The 17,476-nt window shown below is 45.4% G+C and overlaps 1 protein-coding gene across 3 annotated transcripts in view; it reads left to right on the top strand.

Moving 5' to 3' along the window:
- The window catches only part of TENM2 (teneurin transmembrane protein 2), a 1,752,117-nt gene that overhangs the window by 1,678,685 nt on the left and 55,956 nt on the right, over positions 1-17,476 (top strand). For all 3 annotated transcript variants that reach the window (XM_060240624.1, XM_060240625.1, XM_060240626.1), the window contains 2 exons: positions 3,850-4,099; positions 9,406-9,426. In XM_060240624.1, coding sequence (XP_060096607.1) covers positions 3,850-4,099; positions 9,406-9,426 — 271 coding nt within the window. The remainder of the gene's footprint in view (positions 1-3,849; positions 4,100-9,405; positions 9,427-17,476) is intronic.

Raw genomic sequence — 17,476 nt, 5'->3', positions numbered from 1 at the left:
GCTTAAAATGAATGCAGAGTTCTATATGTGCTTTTGGGCTATATTCTAAAGCATATGATAGTTGTGGCTATAGGCCAACAGAGACAGCAGCAATTTCTTCCTGGGGCAAACCTGAGAACAGAATATACAGACTATATAAGTTCTGATTCACTAATAAGTGCCTTTTTGGTTCAACCAAATGAATAGTGAATAGCCTGAGAGTGCCTGATGTTACAGTATCTCTTTTTAAAAAATATTTTTATTTTAAAAATTTTATTCGTATATACATACATACATACATATATACAATACATATATACATACATATATACAAATGAGCTTGACACCCCTGCTTTCAAGCTCATTTGTTGGGCCATGTCAAGTTGGGCCATGTATGTACCTATTTAAGACTAGGTAGCAGAAATACAACTTTTATAATGGACACAAACACAATTAACTATTTTTTTTAAAAAAAAAAAACCCTTAAAACATTATCACTCATTGGTCTTAAAGGGGAGGGACGGTGGCTCAGTGGTAGAGCATCTGCTTGGGAAGCAGAAGGTCCCAGGTTCAATCCCTGGCATCTCCAAAAAAGGGTCCAGGCAAAGAGGTGTGAAAAACCTCAGCTTGAGACCCTGGAGAGCCGCTGCCAGTCTGAGAAGACAATACTGACTTTGATGGACCAAAGGTCTGATTCAGTATAAGGCAGCTACATATGTTCATATGTACATAAGGTGCTTTCTTTGTATTTCTCCCATGGGATCCAGGGAACTGGGCAAAGCAAGCTCTGGCTCTTTCCTTTCTTCCCCAGGGTTCCAGGAGGGGAGGGATCCTCAGCCAATAGAAGGAAGAGAGGCCTGGCTCAGTAGCTCTGCTGTGCAACTGAGAGAGCTTGGCAAAGCAAGCTATCTCTCCCCCCCCCCTTCCTCCCCAAGGGAGGAACCTCAACCAATGAAGAAAATAGAGGTTTTACTCTATAGCTTCTGTGCAATTGAGCAAGCCTGGTGTGGCGGAACCGGCCCGATTCTGCCTTCAGACCCGGTCCCGTCAGCTCCCTATTGAGTCGCCAACTCCTGGAGGGAGCTATTTCTCCTCCTGCCCCTTGGGCTCGCTGCCACCACCTGCTCAGTCTAGGGGTTCAGATTGAGAGGAACAGGACTCCCAATCCCCCTCTCCAGCTATGAGGCCAGGCCTCAAGGTCCTCTGCCACCCTGCACTTGGGTTTCACAGAGACCTCAGCACTTCTTTGGGGCACCTCTGGAGGATTGGCACCTTACCCAACTGCATGCCTTCCCCCTTCCCCGGGGCCCCCTTCTCAACACAGCGTGGTCTAAAGCGGTTTGGGGATCTATGTGGTACAGAGATTGACTGCCAGCATTCAAAACAGAAAAAATATTTATTTAAAAGAGAAAAAGAAAGGGAAAGAAAAAAAACACAAAAACAGTTGCATTTAAAAAGTTAGCACAGCACAGCACCCGTACAGCAAACAGCCTGACAAACAAAATGTGCTATAAACGCATTTTACTGTCCCTGATCTAAAGACGCCCTGCCTTTTTGGATGACTTACTTGGTCTTACTGCCTGGAGGCCTCATTTTCCTGAGCAGGCCTCCCCCACAGGCAGGAGTCCACAGGCAAGCAACCTCTCTTCCAGAGCGCCAGCTGCAAACTGAAAAACTCTTCCTCCTAACTCACATGCAGAGAACAAAAGAACTTCCTGCCTCTCTAGGAGACTTTCCCCCTAGAGTTGTTGGTTTGGCTCTGGAAGGGAGGGGGGAGGAGGGGAAGGCTAGGCCCAAGCCTGCTTGGCAGTTTAGCGATCCCTCCCAATGAAGCACCAACATGGATTAAAATGGTGTTTCTCCACACCTGGCAAAGCAAGCTGTGATACAAAAGGAAACAAGAGAGAGGGAGAAGGAAGCAAACGACAGCCAGTTGCTTGGGGGGGGGGGCTAATAGGAGCCCTCCAGGTGCCTGATTTGGCCCCCAGGCCGCATGTTGGACACCCCTAATATAAACAGTAGAAAAAGTAGAAAAGAAAAGAAAGCAGAAGAACATATCTTTACAGTTTGCCCAATTCCAAAAATATCTCAGCAACAAAGCAAAATATAATCACTTATTACAACAATCCAACTTATTCCTCTTAAGCATAACCTTTCTCCCAACATATTTCCTCTATAGTATATAAACGTATTTACATACCCTTAATCATATTTCAGTATTGCTGATGCTAAGTAACTCTGTGTGTGATCTGACCTTTTGATAGTTCTGACCTTTTATAGAAGTCCATTATAAGTTCTGTGTAAAAGTGGGGTATATGAAATAAATACTGTACTTGTAAAAAAAAATTACTGGTTCCACATTGCCAATAGTAATGCACAGTGACAGATTTCCAGATGAACAATCGTAATATTCTCTTTGTTGTCTCTGCTGCTTGTCATGTTTTTTTTCTTATTTCTAGAATATGTTGGGAGTCCTTCTGTAGCTTTCCTAAAATTAATCCTTAAGAATTGTTTGCAAGAGTCACATAGGAAATAGTTTCCTGCACTGTGTTAATTTTGGCTGCAAATGGTGGTTTTGCATGATACTACATACAAGAACCCTGTTCTGCAGAGAAAGACAGTATGTGAGAGAGCTATACCAGATTTAGGAATATACTCTCGATACTTACAGTACAAAAATAAACAATTTGGGGAGGGACGGTGGCTCAGTGGTAGAGCATCTGCTTAGTAAGCAGAAGGTCCCAGGTTCAATCCCTTGCATCTCCAACTAAAAAGGGTCCAGGCAAGTAGGAGTTTAAAACCTCAGCTTGAAACCCTGGAGAGCCGCTGCCAGTCTGAGTAGACAATAATGACTCTGATGGACCGAAGGTCTGATTCAGTAGAAGGCAGCTTCATATGTTCATGTTCATAAACAGAGTGACATCATTCTGTGCCCACTGACTTCTGTTTGGGATGACAGTCTCAGTTACTCTTACATTGAATAAACTGTTTCTGAGTGTCCCCATCCTTTGTGAGTCTATAGGCACCTTTGACATTCTGAAACAGAATGGTGGCTACAACCACAAAATGGCTGCTGCAAGAAGTGGAACCAGCTACAAAATGTCAGGGAACAAGAAGTTATATATAACTCTAATTGTAATTCCTCAACATTTTAGGCAGAAGCTCTATTTAACAAGATGCCTTTTAAAATGGGCCTATTGTCGAAAAGTAATTTCTTGCATATCCACAACTTACTGTCAGTCAACCAGTGATAACCCTTGTGCGGTGATGAAAAACTGCTGCCAAAACAATTTCTTTTTTTTAATCCGCAAAACAAGATTTTGATTTAGGGTTGCCAAGTCCCGCTCAGCCTCCAGCGGTACCATAGCATTTCCCTCCCAAATTGCTAGAGCAACTGGCATGCGACGTCACCAGCTTGATGATGTCACTTGCAAGTGACATCACAATGCTGCTGACGTTGGGAGGGGGTCCTCCTGCTGGCCTAATATGGGCCGGCAGGTTGGAGACCTCCAGAGCACGAGAGCCCCCGCCCTGCCCGGGAGCTTGGTAGCCCTATTTTGATTGGCCACTCAGAAAGCCATATCCACTTTATAAAAACACTTGATCAGTCCCAGAGGGACTGCTGACTGTTGTGTGTAAGCTAGGTTTCTGTGATACACTTTGTGGCTCTCTTAGCGTAGACAGACAGCTAGAGCGTTGTGGTCAAAGTGGCTGATCCGCCATGCATCTTCCTCAAAATAGCGGTTCTCATTAAAAACCAGAGAACTGTGTGGCCGCTGTGTCAGTATGACACCCTGCAAAACCAAATGTTAAAAACAAGATTGGGGTCCTTTGTTATAAATGACCGTAACGCTTTCTCTTTATTGTTAGGTATTCTGCACAAAGGCAGTGGAGAGAATCAATTTCTTACTCAACAACCCGCTGTGATCACTAGCATCATGGGTAATGGTCGGAGGAGGAGTATCTCTTGCCCAAGCTGCAATGGGCTTGCAGAAGGAAACAAACTTCTGGCACCCGTGGCACTTGCTGTGGGAACTGACGGAAGCCTCTTTGTTGGGGATTTTAATTACATTCGACGCATCTTTCCCTCCAGGAACGTTACCAGCATTTTGGAACTGAGGTAATTCTACCGCTTTAGCCTGGGTTGCAAATGCCTTCTTATCTGTTCTGTCTTTGTAGCTTCCTAGGTTGTCATTTATTGACATCCGGTGCTGCAGGCAGTTACAGATTAATGAGTCATCATATTTGAATAGCTTAGATGAAGAAAGGCTGTATTATGGTTGCCAGCTCCAGGGTAGAAAATTCCTGGAGATTTGGAGCTGGATTGTGGACGAGAGTCACTTCAGCGGGATACAGTTCCATAGAGTCAACCCCTCCAATACAGCTGTTTTCTCCAGTGGAACTGATCTCTGTAGTCTGAAGATCAGTTGGAATGCTGTGAGATCTCCAGGCCTCACCTGGAGGTTGGCAAGCCTACTGTTGAATCAGTGCTTGGATGAAGTTGTTTTCTTAGCGCTTTCTTATTGACTGCTTTGAGTACTGGTAAAGTTCAAAGCTGAAGAATTCACATAGATAAAGTCAAGAATAAAGATCCGGCAAGGTAGGGGTAGGAGTCTCACTTTACTACCGTCGATGTGTTCAAAATTGCTACCTTGGTGCCCTGACCTGGATCGCCAAAGCAAGCCCTATCTCATCATATCTCAGAAGCTAAACAGGGCTGACCTTGGCAAGTACTTGGATGGGGGACCTCCTTGCAATACCAGGAGCGGGAAGAAGGCAGGCTGTATCAAGCGACCTCGCCAAATGTCTTCCATGCTCCAGTAGGGGTTGCCAGAGACCACCATAACTTCCATGCCAAAGACCACCATGCACACAAACAGACACACACTGCCAGAGACCACCATGCACGCAAACCGGGGGATCCCCTGCCACACACTGCCAGAGACCACCATGCACACAAACATACACACAATAAAAAAAAATACCCAAATAATAATAACGTTGACACCTTGGCTGCTGTTGTTGCAGCAGAGGAAAATTTACAGGGTCCACATCCTGAAGAAACTCATGATAGGAAGAGAAAGGGTTAATCAGCCCTCTTCCCCCAAAGATCCGCTGCTCCCAGTTTCAGCCTCCTACGGCTGCCTTTCATTAAAAAAAGAAGAAGAACCCATCAGAAAGAAGGGTCATGGCACTCCCCACTATATGTAATTAAGGCTCTGTCCCTTAAGTCCCTTTGTATGGAAAGTTGCTCTTAGGAATGATTATTCTTTCCTTCAGAGACTGCAACAGGAAATCAAGCAGCAATTTAGCTTACTATCCTCTGCTCAAGCCATCCAGACTCAGATGGGTTGCTTCCCCCAAATGCAAGATGTGTGCCAATAAGCAGGACTAAACAAGGCTGTAAGAACTGCTGCCTATGGAATAGGGTTGCCAATCCCCAGGTGGGGGCAGGGGATCCCCCGGTTTGGAGACCCTCCCCCCGCTTCAGGGTCGTCAGAAAGTGGGGGGAGGGGAGGGAAATGTCTGCTGGGAACTCTATTATTCCCTAGGGAGTTTTATTCCCATAGAAAATCATGGAGAATTGATCCGCAGGTATCTGGGGCTCTGGGGAGGCTGTACCAAATTTACAGTATAGCATCTAGTTCCTCTCTCCAAAATACCCCCCAAGTTTCAAAAAGTTTGGACCAGGGGGTCCAATTTTATGAGCCCCAAAAGAAGGTGCCCCTATCCTTCATTATTTCCTATGGAAGGAAGGCATTGAACATATGAATATGAACATATGAACATATGAAGCTGCCTTATACTGAATCAGACCTTTGGTCCATCAAAGTCAGTATTGTCTTCTCAGACTGGCAGCGGCTCTCCAGGGTCTCAAGCTGAGGTTTTTCACACCTATTTGACTGGACCCTTTTTTTGGAGATGCCAGGGATTGAACCTGGGACCTTCTGCTTCCCAAGCAGATGCTCTACCACTGAGCCACCGTCCCTCCCCTTGGCATTGAAAAGGTGTGCCGTCTCTTTAAATGTGATGGCCGGAACTCCATTTGGAGTTCAATGATGCTTGTCACAGCCTTGATTTTGGCTCCACCCCTAATGTCTCCAGAGCCCCAGATACCCGTGGATCAATTCTCCATGATTTTCTATGGGAATAAATCTCCCTAGGGAATAATAGAGTTCCCAGCAGACATTTCCCTCCCCTCCCCCCGCTTTCTGAAAACCCTGAAGCAGGGGAAGGGTCTCCAAACCGGGGGATCCCCTGCCCCCACCTGGGGACTGGCAACCCTACAATAGTCTTACAAGACAAGTCACTCTTATAATCATTTTTTTATACCCAGGGGAGGGGGGGAATAGGGCTGAAAGAGCCGTTGGTAGCAGTAAGCATGCAGACAAGTCCTCTAGGCTTGAATTCAACTCTCTATGCACAGAAAAAGAGTGGAACCTAGACCTTTCTCTTTTCAGTGTTCTAATGGCACTGGAAGAGTAAGGTCAGCTCTCCGAGTAAAAAGCATTGCTTTACTAAAAGGATATATGGCTCATTCTGTGGTTTCCAAACTCTGTAAAAAAATAAATAAATTGTGCTTCAGCTGTTAAGGCTTAAGAGCAAAATAATAAGCACTTGTAATTTAAAAAAACAACAACAACGTTATTTTAGTTTATGCCTCCTTAAAAATTTTTCCCCATAGTAGCAATAACGGGGCATCAATAAGATCAATTTATTTAGCAATAAATCGAAAAAAGCCTGTTGCAGCAAAAGCTCACTAGGGTCAAGTAGCAGCTAAAAGACTTACACATAGGTAGCTGTGTTGGTCTGAAACAGCAGAATAACGTTCGAGTCCAGTGCCACCTTTAAATAATAATAATAATAATTTTTATTTGTATCCCGCCCTCCCCGCCGAAGCAGGCTCAGGGCGGCTCACAGACATGGAAGTACCATGATTACATTTAATACATTATACGGTAAAATACATTGGTCGTTTTCGCACTCACCTCCAGCCGGCGCGACCCCCCCTCTTCACCGCGCAGGATCTGCGCGGATTTCGCACTAAATGCCGCGGAGCAGCCTTTTGCGCCGGAAACTCCCGTCGCAAAAGCCGCTCAAACGTAAATCGCCAAAAAGCAGTTTGGCGTTTGCGCGGCTTTTGCGACGGGAGTTTCCGTCTCTTCCGCGGCGTTTAGTGCGAAATCTGCGCAGATCCTGCGCGGTGAAGAGGGGGGGTCGCGCCGGCTGGAGGTGAGTGCGAAAACGACCATTAAAATACATCAAATAAAGACCAACAGAGTTTTGTTCAAGGTATAATAGCCTTCGTGTGCGCCCATCCTTCTTCAAGTTAGAAGTCACTTATTTAAGCGTGCATGCACATGAAGGCTTATACCTTGAATAAAACTTTGTTGGTCTTAAAGGTGCCCCTGGACTCAAAAACTTTGTTCTACTATTTATTTCAACATAAGCTTTGATGCATCGGAGCTCAGAATTTCAGAGAGCCCTTTTTATATAATGTAGGGCAATGGTGGGGGTGATCACACGCCTTACATCTGAAGATGCAAATCCTAGCACAAAAGTGCTTATACTCTTTTGTTAGGGGTGTTAGTCTTTTAAGTGCTACTTGACTCCTGCGCAGATGTGTCTTTGTTAGCGTCATAATCCTCATTGTTTTCATTCTGATAGCTCTCCTGCACGTGCAAGTAAAAATGAATTGCGTCTGTGTTTATTTCGTTGATTTGTGTGGCTTAATGAAACAGATTACCAACCAGGAATGAAGTGGGGGGATAATTCATGTTAGCGCTCTTCCTTCGACTGGCTGGATTGTGCCCTAGCATTTTGCTGATCATACAAGAGAGCCAGTTTGGTGTAGTGGTGAAGTGTGCGGACTCTTATCTGGGAGAACCGGGTTTGATTCCCCACTCCTCCACTTGCACCTGCTGGAATGGCCTTGGGTCAGCCAGAGCTCTGGCAGAGGTTGTCCTCGAAAGGGCAGCTGCTGGGAGAGCCCTCTCCAGCCCCACCCACCTCACAGGGTGTCTGTTGTGGGGGAGGAAGGGAAAGGAGATTGTGAGCCGCTCTGAGACTCTTCGGAGTGGAGGGCGGGATTTAAATCCAGTATCTTCTTCTACCTCACAGGGTGTCTGTTGTGGGGGAGGAAGGGAAAGGAGATTGTGAGCCGCTCTGAGACTCTTCGGAGTGGAGGGCGGGATATAAATCCAATATCTTCATCTACCTCACAGGGTGTCTGTTGTGGGGGAGGAAGGGAAAGGAGATTGTGAGCCGCTCTGAGACTCTTCAGAGTGGAGGGCGGGATATAAATCGAATATCTTCATCTACCTCACAGAGTGTCTGTTGTGGGGGAGGAAGGTAAAGGAGATTGTGAGCCGCTCTGAGACTCTTCAGAGTGGAGGGCGGGATATAAATCCAATATCTTTTTCTTCTTATGTATGGGAGACATTTGAGTTACTGGTACCAGTTCTGAGGCTTGCAAGCCCCCGTCTTCAGGAAAGGCTGCTCATCAGGAGCTTACTTTTGGATTGTGAAAAATCCACAGCTGGTCGACCAACAGTGTTCCCTCTAAACTGAGTTAGCATGAGCTAGCTCGCAGATTTTTAGCCTCCAGCTCACACATTTATGTCTTAGGAAGGAGGACCCCAGAAGATGCTAATTTATGCCGTAGCTCACAACTTTAGTGCCAGTAGCTCACAAAGTAGAATTTTTGCTCATGAGACTCTGCAGCTTAGAGGGAACATTGTTGACCGCATGTATTTCTTCGGCATGTTTGAAATGAAGTGCATAAAGAATACATAGCCCTTGGCATTGCATGAAACATTATCCTGTACAGCAGAGACTAACATCGATTAATGCAGTGTGGACTTACGAAGCAGAGTGTCCCGTCGCTCTGTTACGAAGCAGCGCTTCCTGTCAGTTCGAAGTCATGCGAAATGAATGCCAGGCTGACAGTGAAAGCTGCTTTAAGTGGCAACTCTAGGGACCAAAGAGGGAAGCCAGCAGCCAGGCAGAGATGTGCTCAAGGTTACAAAACATCCTCTTGGTTCAGTTGTTTGATTTGGAAGAATATTAGCAGCGCATTTCACTTTTGTCAGGCCTCTGTTTCACCGAGCCTGCTGACAGACAGCTGCCATCTCCTTTCACTGCCTGTATAAAAGACGGACATTTTTGCACATGACGTTTTTCAGTGATCCAGAAAGTTTTGTACAAAAATGCCTTGAGGGGCTATTCCAGCAGAAAAGTATCTTGTGGCTGCAATACCTTATGTTGTGCTTCATCCCAAAATTAACCTAAGGCTAAAGCTGAAAAGAGGTTTCCTTATGTATGCCCTCTTGTAGAATAAGACAAAAATGGTATGTTTGCTTTACAGTCTCTTCTCCAGCTAACTGTTCCTCTTTTTTTTTTCTTTTCTGTTCCCTTTCTGTAAAGAAATAAAGAGTTTAAACATAGGTAAGACCAAGACCATGATCCTCTTATTATTTGCGATATTTTGTTTGCTCTGTTGTGTTTGCTTTTTGTGTTGTGCTTCTTGTGTAATATTATGTCTTAAACGTATCCAATAGAGCCTACAGTTATGCGCTGATTGTGTGTGATGAATATGATAAGCATTATCAATTATACAATGCAGTCAAAAAGCAACCAAATAAGTTCTGACAGCAATTAGGAATGTCTAATGGAATGCAAGTATAATGAACCCCAAGCTAACTTTTAGATGAGCACTTCTCCGTGCTGTCTGTAATTGGTCTAAATGGTTTAGGCAAACTGCATCAGTTCCTTTTTGTAAAGGCTGGATAGGGTTCAGAAATCCGCTAATGAGCTGGAAATGGGTCAGAAACTCATTTCCAACTCAATGGACTTTTCTGGATTCTGTCTCTCCCCTCCCCCTTTAATACAATGTTATTAGTTGGTCAGTCTGTTGGGCAGATTGTATCCAACCACCAATTTCATCAGTTGCTTTAAATGGAGCTTTAGTTCTTTGGATAAAGGGTTCATTCCTTTCCTGGTCTGTTGTACCACTTGACTCTTCGAAAGCTTGTCTCCCTTGCATAGCTTCTAATTTGAGCAGTTACCGTTGTAAACACAGTAAGCACAAGCGTGAGATATTCATGCCTGTTTATGGGCACTTCTGGTGACTTCTGAAGCTGCCCGTAATCGAGAATTAATTTGGGAAGAATTTCTTACTGAAAAAATAGAGCATTTTCATCTCTGATAGCATAAGCTATAACACGAAAGTGGAACAGTGTGTTCTCAAAGATCCAGGTTGAATAGGCAAAAATATTCTGTCACATGAATAGAACCCAGGAATGGGCACAAACTGGGGGAAAGGGTGGTTCGTTTTGTGCTTCATTTGATTTCACGAACCAAACGAATAATGAACCAACAATAGCCCAATTTTCCCAAACAATTTGTGGTTTGGTGATTCATAGTTTGTTATGGCTGGAGGAGGAAGGGGGAGGCATTTAAATATCACCCCTCCCTCTCCAGCCCAAGAGCTCTCCATTGTATCCTATGGATGCATAGAATACAATGGAGAGATTGGACCATGGCTGCAGTTCAACCCTAGAGAAGGAGTTCAGTTTAAACCCCTTCTCTGGGGTCGCATGGCAGCCATGGCCCAATCTCCATTGTATCCTATGGACCCATAGGATACAATGGAGATCTCTCCCCGATCTTTCTTCCCTTTCCCAGCGAGCCCTGGCAGGCTGGCTGGGAAAGCAAAGAAAGATTGGGGAGACCTCTCCTTGTGGGCTCAGCTCAGGCTCTGCTGGGCTGCCCAGTTTTTCTGCTGGGCCGCCCGGTTTCTAATTCAGAGCTGTTCCAAGACTCCTGTTGGATTTGTGGAGTATAACTGCTCTTTATCATTCCTCTTACTTATCATGAAGTTAGCATCCGAGCAGCTGAAACAAAAGATTAAATTTCTATGATTTTGATGGAATTCACATTGTAGAAGGGCACAAAGGGCAGGTAGGAAGGGCTGAAGGCTTTATTAATGCCTGCATATGAAGAATGTATGCAGAGAAATGTGTGGAGACCAAAAGCAGGCCCTATCCTGCTATTTCCCACCTTTCCTGCCCTCCTCTAAATAGCCTTTTTGATGTGACTAGATGTTCTTATATATTCTCCTTATACTATAATCAGCTAACTGCTTACATCAGAAAAAAATGGGCATCTACTATGGACTAAATATATCACTTAATCAATACATACCTTGCGGGTATTAAATGACATAGGCCGTTTTCCCACTAACCTTACTCCGGAGCGACGTCCCTCTTCACCGCGCAGCGTCTGCGCGGATTTCCCACCAACTGCCGCGCACAACCGGGAACAGCTGCGGTTTTTGCGTCGCAGATGTAAACTGGTTTTTAGCGGTTTACATCTGCAACGCAAAAGCCGCAGCACTTCCTGGTTGTGCGCAGCAGTTGGTGGGAAATCCGCGCAGACGCTGCGCGGTGAAGAGTGACGTCGCTCCGTAGTAAGGTCATTGGGAAAACGGCCATACACATTTACATTTGGAGAACGAAGTCTTACATTTGGTTAGAAAAGAAAAAAAAATAAGGAAGAAAGAGAACCACTAGCAGAAGAGGAAGAGGGGATTTTGCCAGGTTTCCGATTTTTACAGCTAGTAGTAACTGAAACAATACTCAGCCCTTCCTGGTAGGCAGTTGCAATGTGTCTGTGGTCAGTGTTTGTTCTGTTCCATGTGACCAGGCTGTCGATACAAAATGGGCCATAAGTGTTTGACCATCAGATAAAAATGTTTGGAATTGAGTGCCTGGTCCTCAGGCAGAAACACAGCTATGCTGTGCTTCTTGGATGCACTGAGGTTTACCTACACATAGGGTTTCCTGAGCCACATTTCCCCTTTCTTCCATACAATGCACACTAACCCCACACCCCTTGTGTGGCTATTGAATGGGAAAGGGTTGTTCATCCAATACAGTGTGACCAATGGGTCTCCAACCTTTTTGAGCCTGTGGGCACCTTTGGAATGCTGACATAGGGCAGGGAACACAATAACAAAATGGCTGCCGCAGGAAGTGGAGCCAGGGTTGCCAGGCCCCTCCTGGCAACTGGTGGGGGATGGGGAGACTTACAAAGGGAGAGAGAAAGAGAGAAATACCTGGCCCTACTGATGGACCTCCTGGTGCCACCTGGGGTTTTTTTGCCACTTTGTGACACAGAGGGTTGGACTGGATGGGCCATCGGCCCGATCCAACAAGGCTTCTCTTATGTTCTTATGTTCTCTTAGGCTTCGTCACTGGTGTGACACAAGAAGTGACATCATCAAGTCAGTGGCATCTAGGCGATGTTCTGGTATTTGAGCAAAAACATTTATGGTAAAACGAGCTTCTACCATTAAGTTTTTGCCCGAATACCAGAGCATCAGCCAGGCATTGTTGGCATGATGATGTCACTTCCAATGGAACACCAGCAATAAGGCCTAGGCCTTCTCCTTTCTCCTGGGAAGTCTCCCCTGCCAGCAAGATGATCTGTGGCTGGGGGAAGGGCCTGGTAGCAGGGAAGCCCCACCTGCACCAGGGGAATCTGGCAGTCCTTAGGTAGAGGCAGCAATAAAATGTCAGGAAGCAACATTTCAGGCAGAAGCTCTGTTTAATAGGATGCCCTTTAATCTGCATACCCAATCAGATGCCTTCTTGAGCAAAAGCCTCACCTAGAATCATAAGTTGCAAGGGATCTAGAGTCATCTAGTCCATCCCCAGCTACCTCCTCCCACACACCCAGTGACCCCTGCTCCATGCCCAGAAGATGGCAAAAAAAAAAACCTTCCAGGATCTCTGGCCAAACTGGCCTGGAGAAAATGACTTCCTGACCCCTAGCCCCACCCATTTTCTAAAAGCACTTGATGGACAGCAGGAAGGATGTTGGTGGGTACCACAGCACCCACAGGAACCACCTTAGCGTGAGCTAGCTCACAGATTTTTAGCCTCCAGCTCCCACATTTTTGACTTAGCTCAGGAAGGATGACCCCAGAGCACACTAATTTATTCAGTAGCTCACAACTTTAATGCCAATAGCTCACAACTTTAATGCCAGTAGCTCACAAAGTAGAATTTTTGCTCACAAGATTCTGCAGCTTAGAGGGAACGTTGTTAGGGACCTCTAATGGAATCACATATTGTAAGAGGAGGGGAGATAACTTGGCAATTTACAACAAACAGAATCCGAGGCAAGGCATCCCTGCTTATCTTTGTGGGGTGCAAGCTGGACTAGATGTTACTGTTGGGTATGTATGTCCTTAAGTGGAATATCTTTAAGGATTCTAAGACATGTGACAGCAATAAGAACCCAGAATAGGGCTGCTCAGCAGAGTCAAACGTGCAGCTCAGGGCCAAATGCAGCCCCCAGAGGGCTCCTATCAGGCTTCCGAGCAACTGGCTGTCACCTGCTTCCTTGTCCCTCTCTCTTGCTTCCTTTTGCAGAACAGCTTGCTTTAACAGTCTTGCTCAATCCTACAGGAGCGACAGAGCAAAACCTCTATTTTTTCCCGCTGGCTAAGGCTCTCTCGATTGCACAGTAGAGCTACTGAGCCAAGCCTCTCTTCTTTCTATTGGCTGAGGCTCCTCTCCTTCCTGGTCCCCTGGGGAAGGAAGGAAAGAAGCTTCCTTTGCCCAGTTCCCTGGATCCCATGGGAGAAATACAAAAAAGCACCTTAAAGACCAACAAGTGCTAATGTTTTATTTTAAAGGTTTTTAAAAACAATATATATTTAATTTTGTTTGTCTGTGTCCTTTATAAAGCTTATATCTCTGCTACCTAACCTTAAATAGTTACACACATGGCCTGGCCCAACAAGGTCTCATTTATGTCAGATCTAGCCCTCATAACAAATGAGTTCAACACTCCCAGGCTACATAGATGAGGGGCACATTTCACTCTCAAGTGGAGGTTACTAGGGTGATACAATGAGATTTCCACAGTTCTGCCTACCTCATGCCTTCTCATGTTCCCACACTGTCTAGTGTTGTGCAGTATGAAGCATCTTAGAACTATGCCTCAACTGGCAATATTGGTTACTGCTAGCAGAGCACCATGAGCATGCATATTGGTTCAATATGTAATACAGGTGAGATATTATAGATTACTAAGGATAAGGCTGCTTGCAAAGAAAAATGCAATGGGCTCAAGAAAGAGGCTCTGGGTGAGTGCCCCCCAACCCTCTCTGTCTTCTCACTCACCCAAGTGAAGGCATTCACTCCCCACACACACACACCTCAAGGGGAGCTGATCTCTGCCATCTGGAGAGCAGTTGTAATTCGGAGTGATCTCCAGCCCTCACCTGGAGATTGGCAACAGTGGTTCCCCAAGAAGAGATGGCATTGTACCTGTCTGACATCCCACCTGTCCTCAAACCGCACCCTCTCCAGGCCATATCCCTTAAATTTCCTATCCTGGAGTTTGCACCCCTATCTCCCTTTATCTGCCCCTCTGAGTTCAGTTTTCCATTGCCCCCCTCTCTGCAGCCACTACATAGGAAAAGAACGGTCTTTCTCCACAATGAGGTGAGTGGGAGACAAAGAAGCTTACATCAATCTCCTCTCCCCCCCTTTGATCTGCACCACAACCCTGCATGGTAGGTGAGACTGGAAGTGTATGACTGGTCCAAAATCACCCAGTTAGCCTCCACAGCAAGAACGTGGGTCTGGCAGATCCCACTCTGAATCTCTTACTCCTATGCCCTCCTCAAACTCCACCATAGAATCTCCAAGAATTTCCCACCAACCTGGAACTGGCAGCTGTAGTCAGGACTGGCCCCAATAAGTTCTCCCTCAAGGGCCTTTAGTGATACCTTTCAGACCAACACTCTCTCTCTCTGATTAACATTGACTTAAATCTCTTTCTCTCTGGCTTTCCCTCCCTATCTCTCTCTCTGTATCTGGCCTACTGTGACAGGACACCATTTTTACCCCTGTCACTGGGTGTTTCCTTCCCAGAGGAGAATAGGGAGGTGTCCTCAGTCAATCAAGGGAGTCCTCAGCCAACTGAAAGAAAGCCTTGCCTCCTCCTCTATCCAATCATGGGAAGGCTTTCTCTATGGCTCTTTCCCTCTTCCTCCATCCCTCAGCCAGTCAAGGGAAGGCTTTCTTTCTCTCCTCTGCAAAGAAGTATGACAGGCAGCTTAGCCAATGGGAGAGTAGGGAGAGGCAGCAACTGCCAGAACCAAGGTTGATTTTAGAATCTGCATGGCTAGCTAGCAATAGCCACTCAGCTGAGAGACAGGAGCAGAGTCAACCAATGAGTTCTCTCTCAAAGGCCAAAATAGGACTTGTAAGGACCTCCCCCATTGACTTCCACTGAGACAACCAAGCTTGATTCTTTTTTACTAAGAGAAGCAAGATTAGTTGCCTAGCAGCAGCCACTGCCTAGCAGTTTCCCCAGAGGGCCAATCCTCATCTGTCCTGGGACCACCAGTAGGTGGAGGAGAGCAAAGTCAGCCAATGTGATGCAAGAGCAGTTGATTGATGGTTTGACAGGCCAAAGGTTGATGCACCACAGTCCCACCCAGCGCCAACCAATGGCAGAGCTAAGATTTGCCAAGGCAAAAGGGGAATTACATATAAAAGATGATATTGTGCTGGATTAGCAGTTTTTTGTGACTGGTGCTGAAAATATATTTGCCAACACAGTGGCCATAGACTGTGGCCATGAGACTCTCATTGTTGCTGGGAATATTGCAGGGCGTTTTATGGGTGAAAATGTTAAGGAAGATTGGACATTTGTACATCTGCACCCACAAGCATTCTCCTAAAATATGAGTTTCACTACATAACTATGCTGTCTGCAAGGTTGCCTAATGCTATCTCAAAATAACCTTGCTCACAGGGTTAAGTCCAGTAGCAAAAACAACAACAAACCCCTAGAAAATGCACTTTCTTTGTCCTGCTAACATTTGAAATCTTGGTTCGTTTTTAAAGAAATTTGCCTGGTATCATCCAGAGCTGGCATCTGCAAGGACCTTGTTTTAAATATCTGCCTGTTGTTAGCCAGACATGTTTGCGCAGGAGCTTTTCCATTTAGTCCAGTTGTCTGTTTGAATAGCTGAGGCTGACATTTCCCAATTTGCAAGTGGCTCCCTGGTTCTGCACCTCAGACAGCTGTCAAAATGGTTCTGTTAGAGATGAGGTAATATCTCAGAACATCCATTGCATAAAGAAAAAGACTTAAGTAGAACAAGAGCTTGGCTTAACTGCAAATCGGGACGAGTTACTTTTGGAAGGGGTACAGGACTGGCAGCTTTCAGAAATGGCATAGTGGACTTTTCCAACATGAAAGTAAGAAAAGGGAGCCCTCAGCCAACTGAAAGAAAGCCTTGCCGCCGCCTCCCTCCCTTATCCAGTCATGGGAAGGCTGTCTCTATGGCTCTTTCCCTCTTCCTCCATCCCTCAGCCAGAGCCTCTTTTATCGTACGTTGGCTAACAACAAAGATGGTATGTGTGTACCCTGCTTCTTCTATACAACTTAGTGGTTGTGTGTCTAACTATTACCACCAATACTGTTAACTTGTGGGCTTGGGGGCATGAACTTTGGCTTGGGTCACTGCTATTACTAGAGCATCATAGCCAAGCTATCCAATGGAGTATCTCTCCCTTTAACGACTTATTTTTACCAAAGGTTACTTCAGATTATTCTACAGTTGACCTTAGAGGAGAAAGAAGCTTACAAGGTGCCATATTAGGGAGGGATGAAGCGTAACGAGCCATATTCTGCCTAATTTACAGCAATTTCGCAGGGCTGTGTAACTTCCCAATGCTTAGGGTGGCATGGAGGCAACCAACAGTCACTGCTGTAGCAGTGCTGGAGTTGGATCCTGACACCTTGCCTGAGGGCACAAGAACGGCGCTGGTAGAAATAAGCCTAAAGTGATAAAATAAAATAGGTCTCTGCAGCTACTGCCTGCTTCCAAATTGGAATGCAGCAGCGACATCTGTCTATTCCGTTTCTGCTTACTGCGTAAGCAATGCTGAATAAATGCCATGTGCTCTTCTGATTGTTTGATCTTAGTAAATTAAACCATTTTCCATTGCCATGGTGTTCTGTACCCAACACCCCGCGAAAGAAGTAAATGAATAAAACCAGTTCTCTGCACTTGAATGTATGACTCATGGCTCTTTTACGCATAACTTTTCCGACTGAATAATTTATCCGTTTAAAAATTAAACATCTGTGTGACCAAAGTTTAAGCTAAAGCTTGCCAGAGCTGAGCTTCATCCTAAAAAAAAAACGCCCTGCAAATAGTAAAATCATGTTATAGGGAGAATGCTTTTGAGCATGTGCAGAACTATAATTTCCCTCATCACAGCTGCTTCCGGCATAAAGCTATGATTTCTAGGCAGATGCACCCCAAGAACTCACGTTTTCGAAATTAAAAGCAAATTTGTTTTTTTTTTTACCTTTTTTTTTTTGCTACTATAGGGGTTTTTTTTATGTATGCGTACACAAATTGGGAAACTGATACATGCTCGCACTTGCTCTAGCCAGA

The sequence above is a fragment of the Heteronotia binoei genome, chromosome 5 (assembly GCF_032191835.1).
Source record: "Heteronotia binoei isolate CCM8104 ecotype False Entrance Well chromosome 5, APGP_CSIRO_Hbin_v1, whole genome shotgun sequence".
NCBI classification, from domain to species: Eukaryota; Metazoa; Chordata; class Lepidosauria; order Squamata; family Gekkonidae; genus Heteronotia; species Heteronotia binoei.
This window is presented reverse-complemented; position numbering and strand designations above follow the sequence as displayed.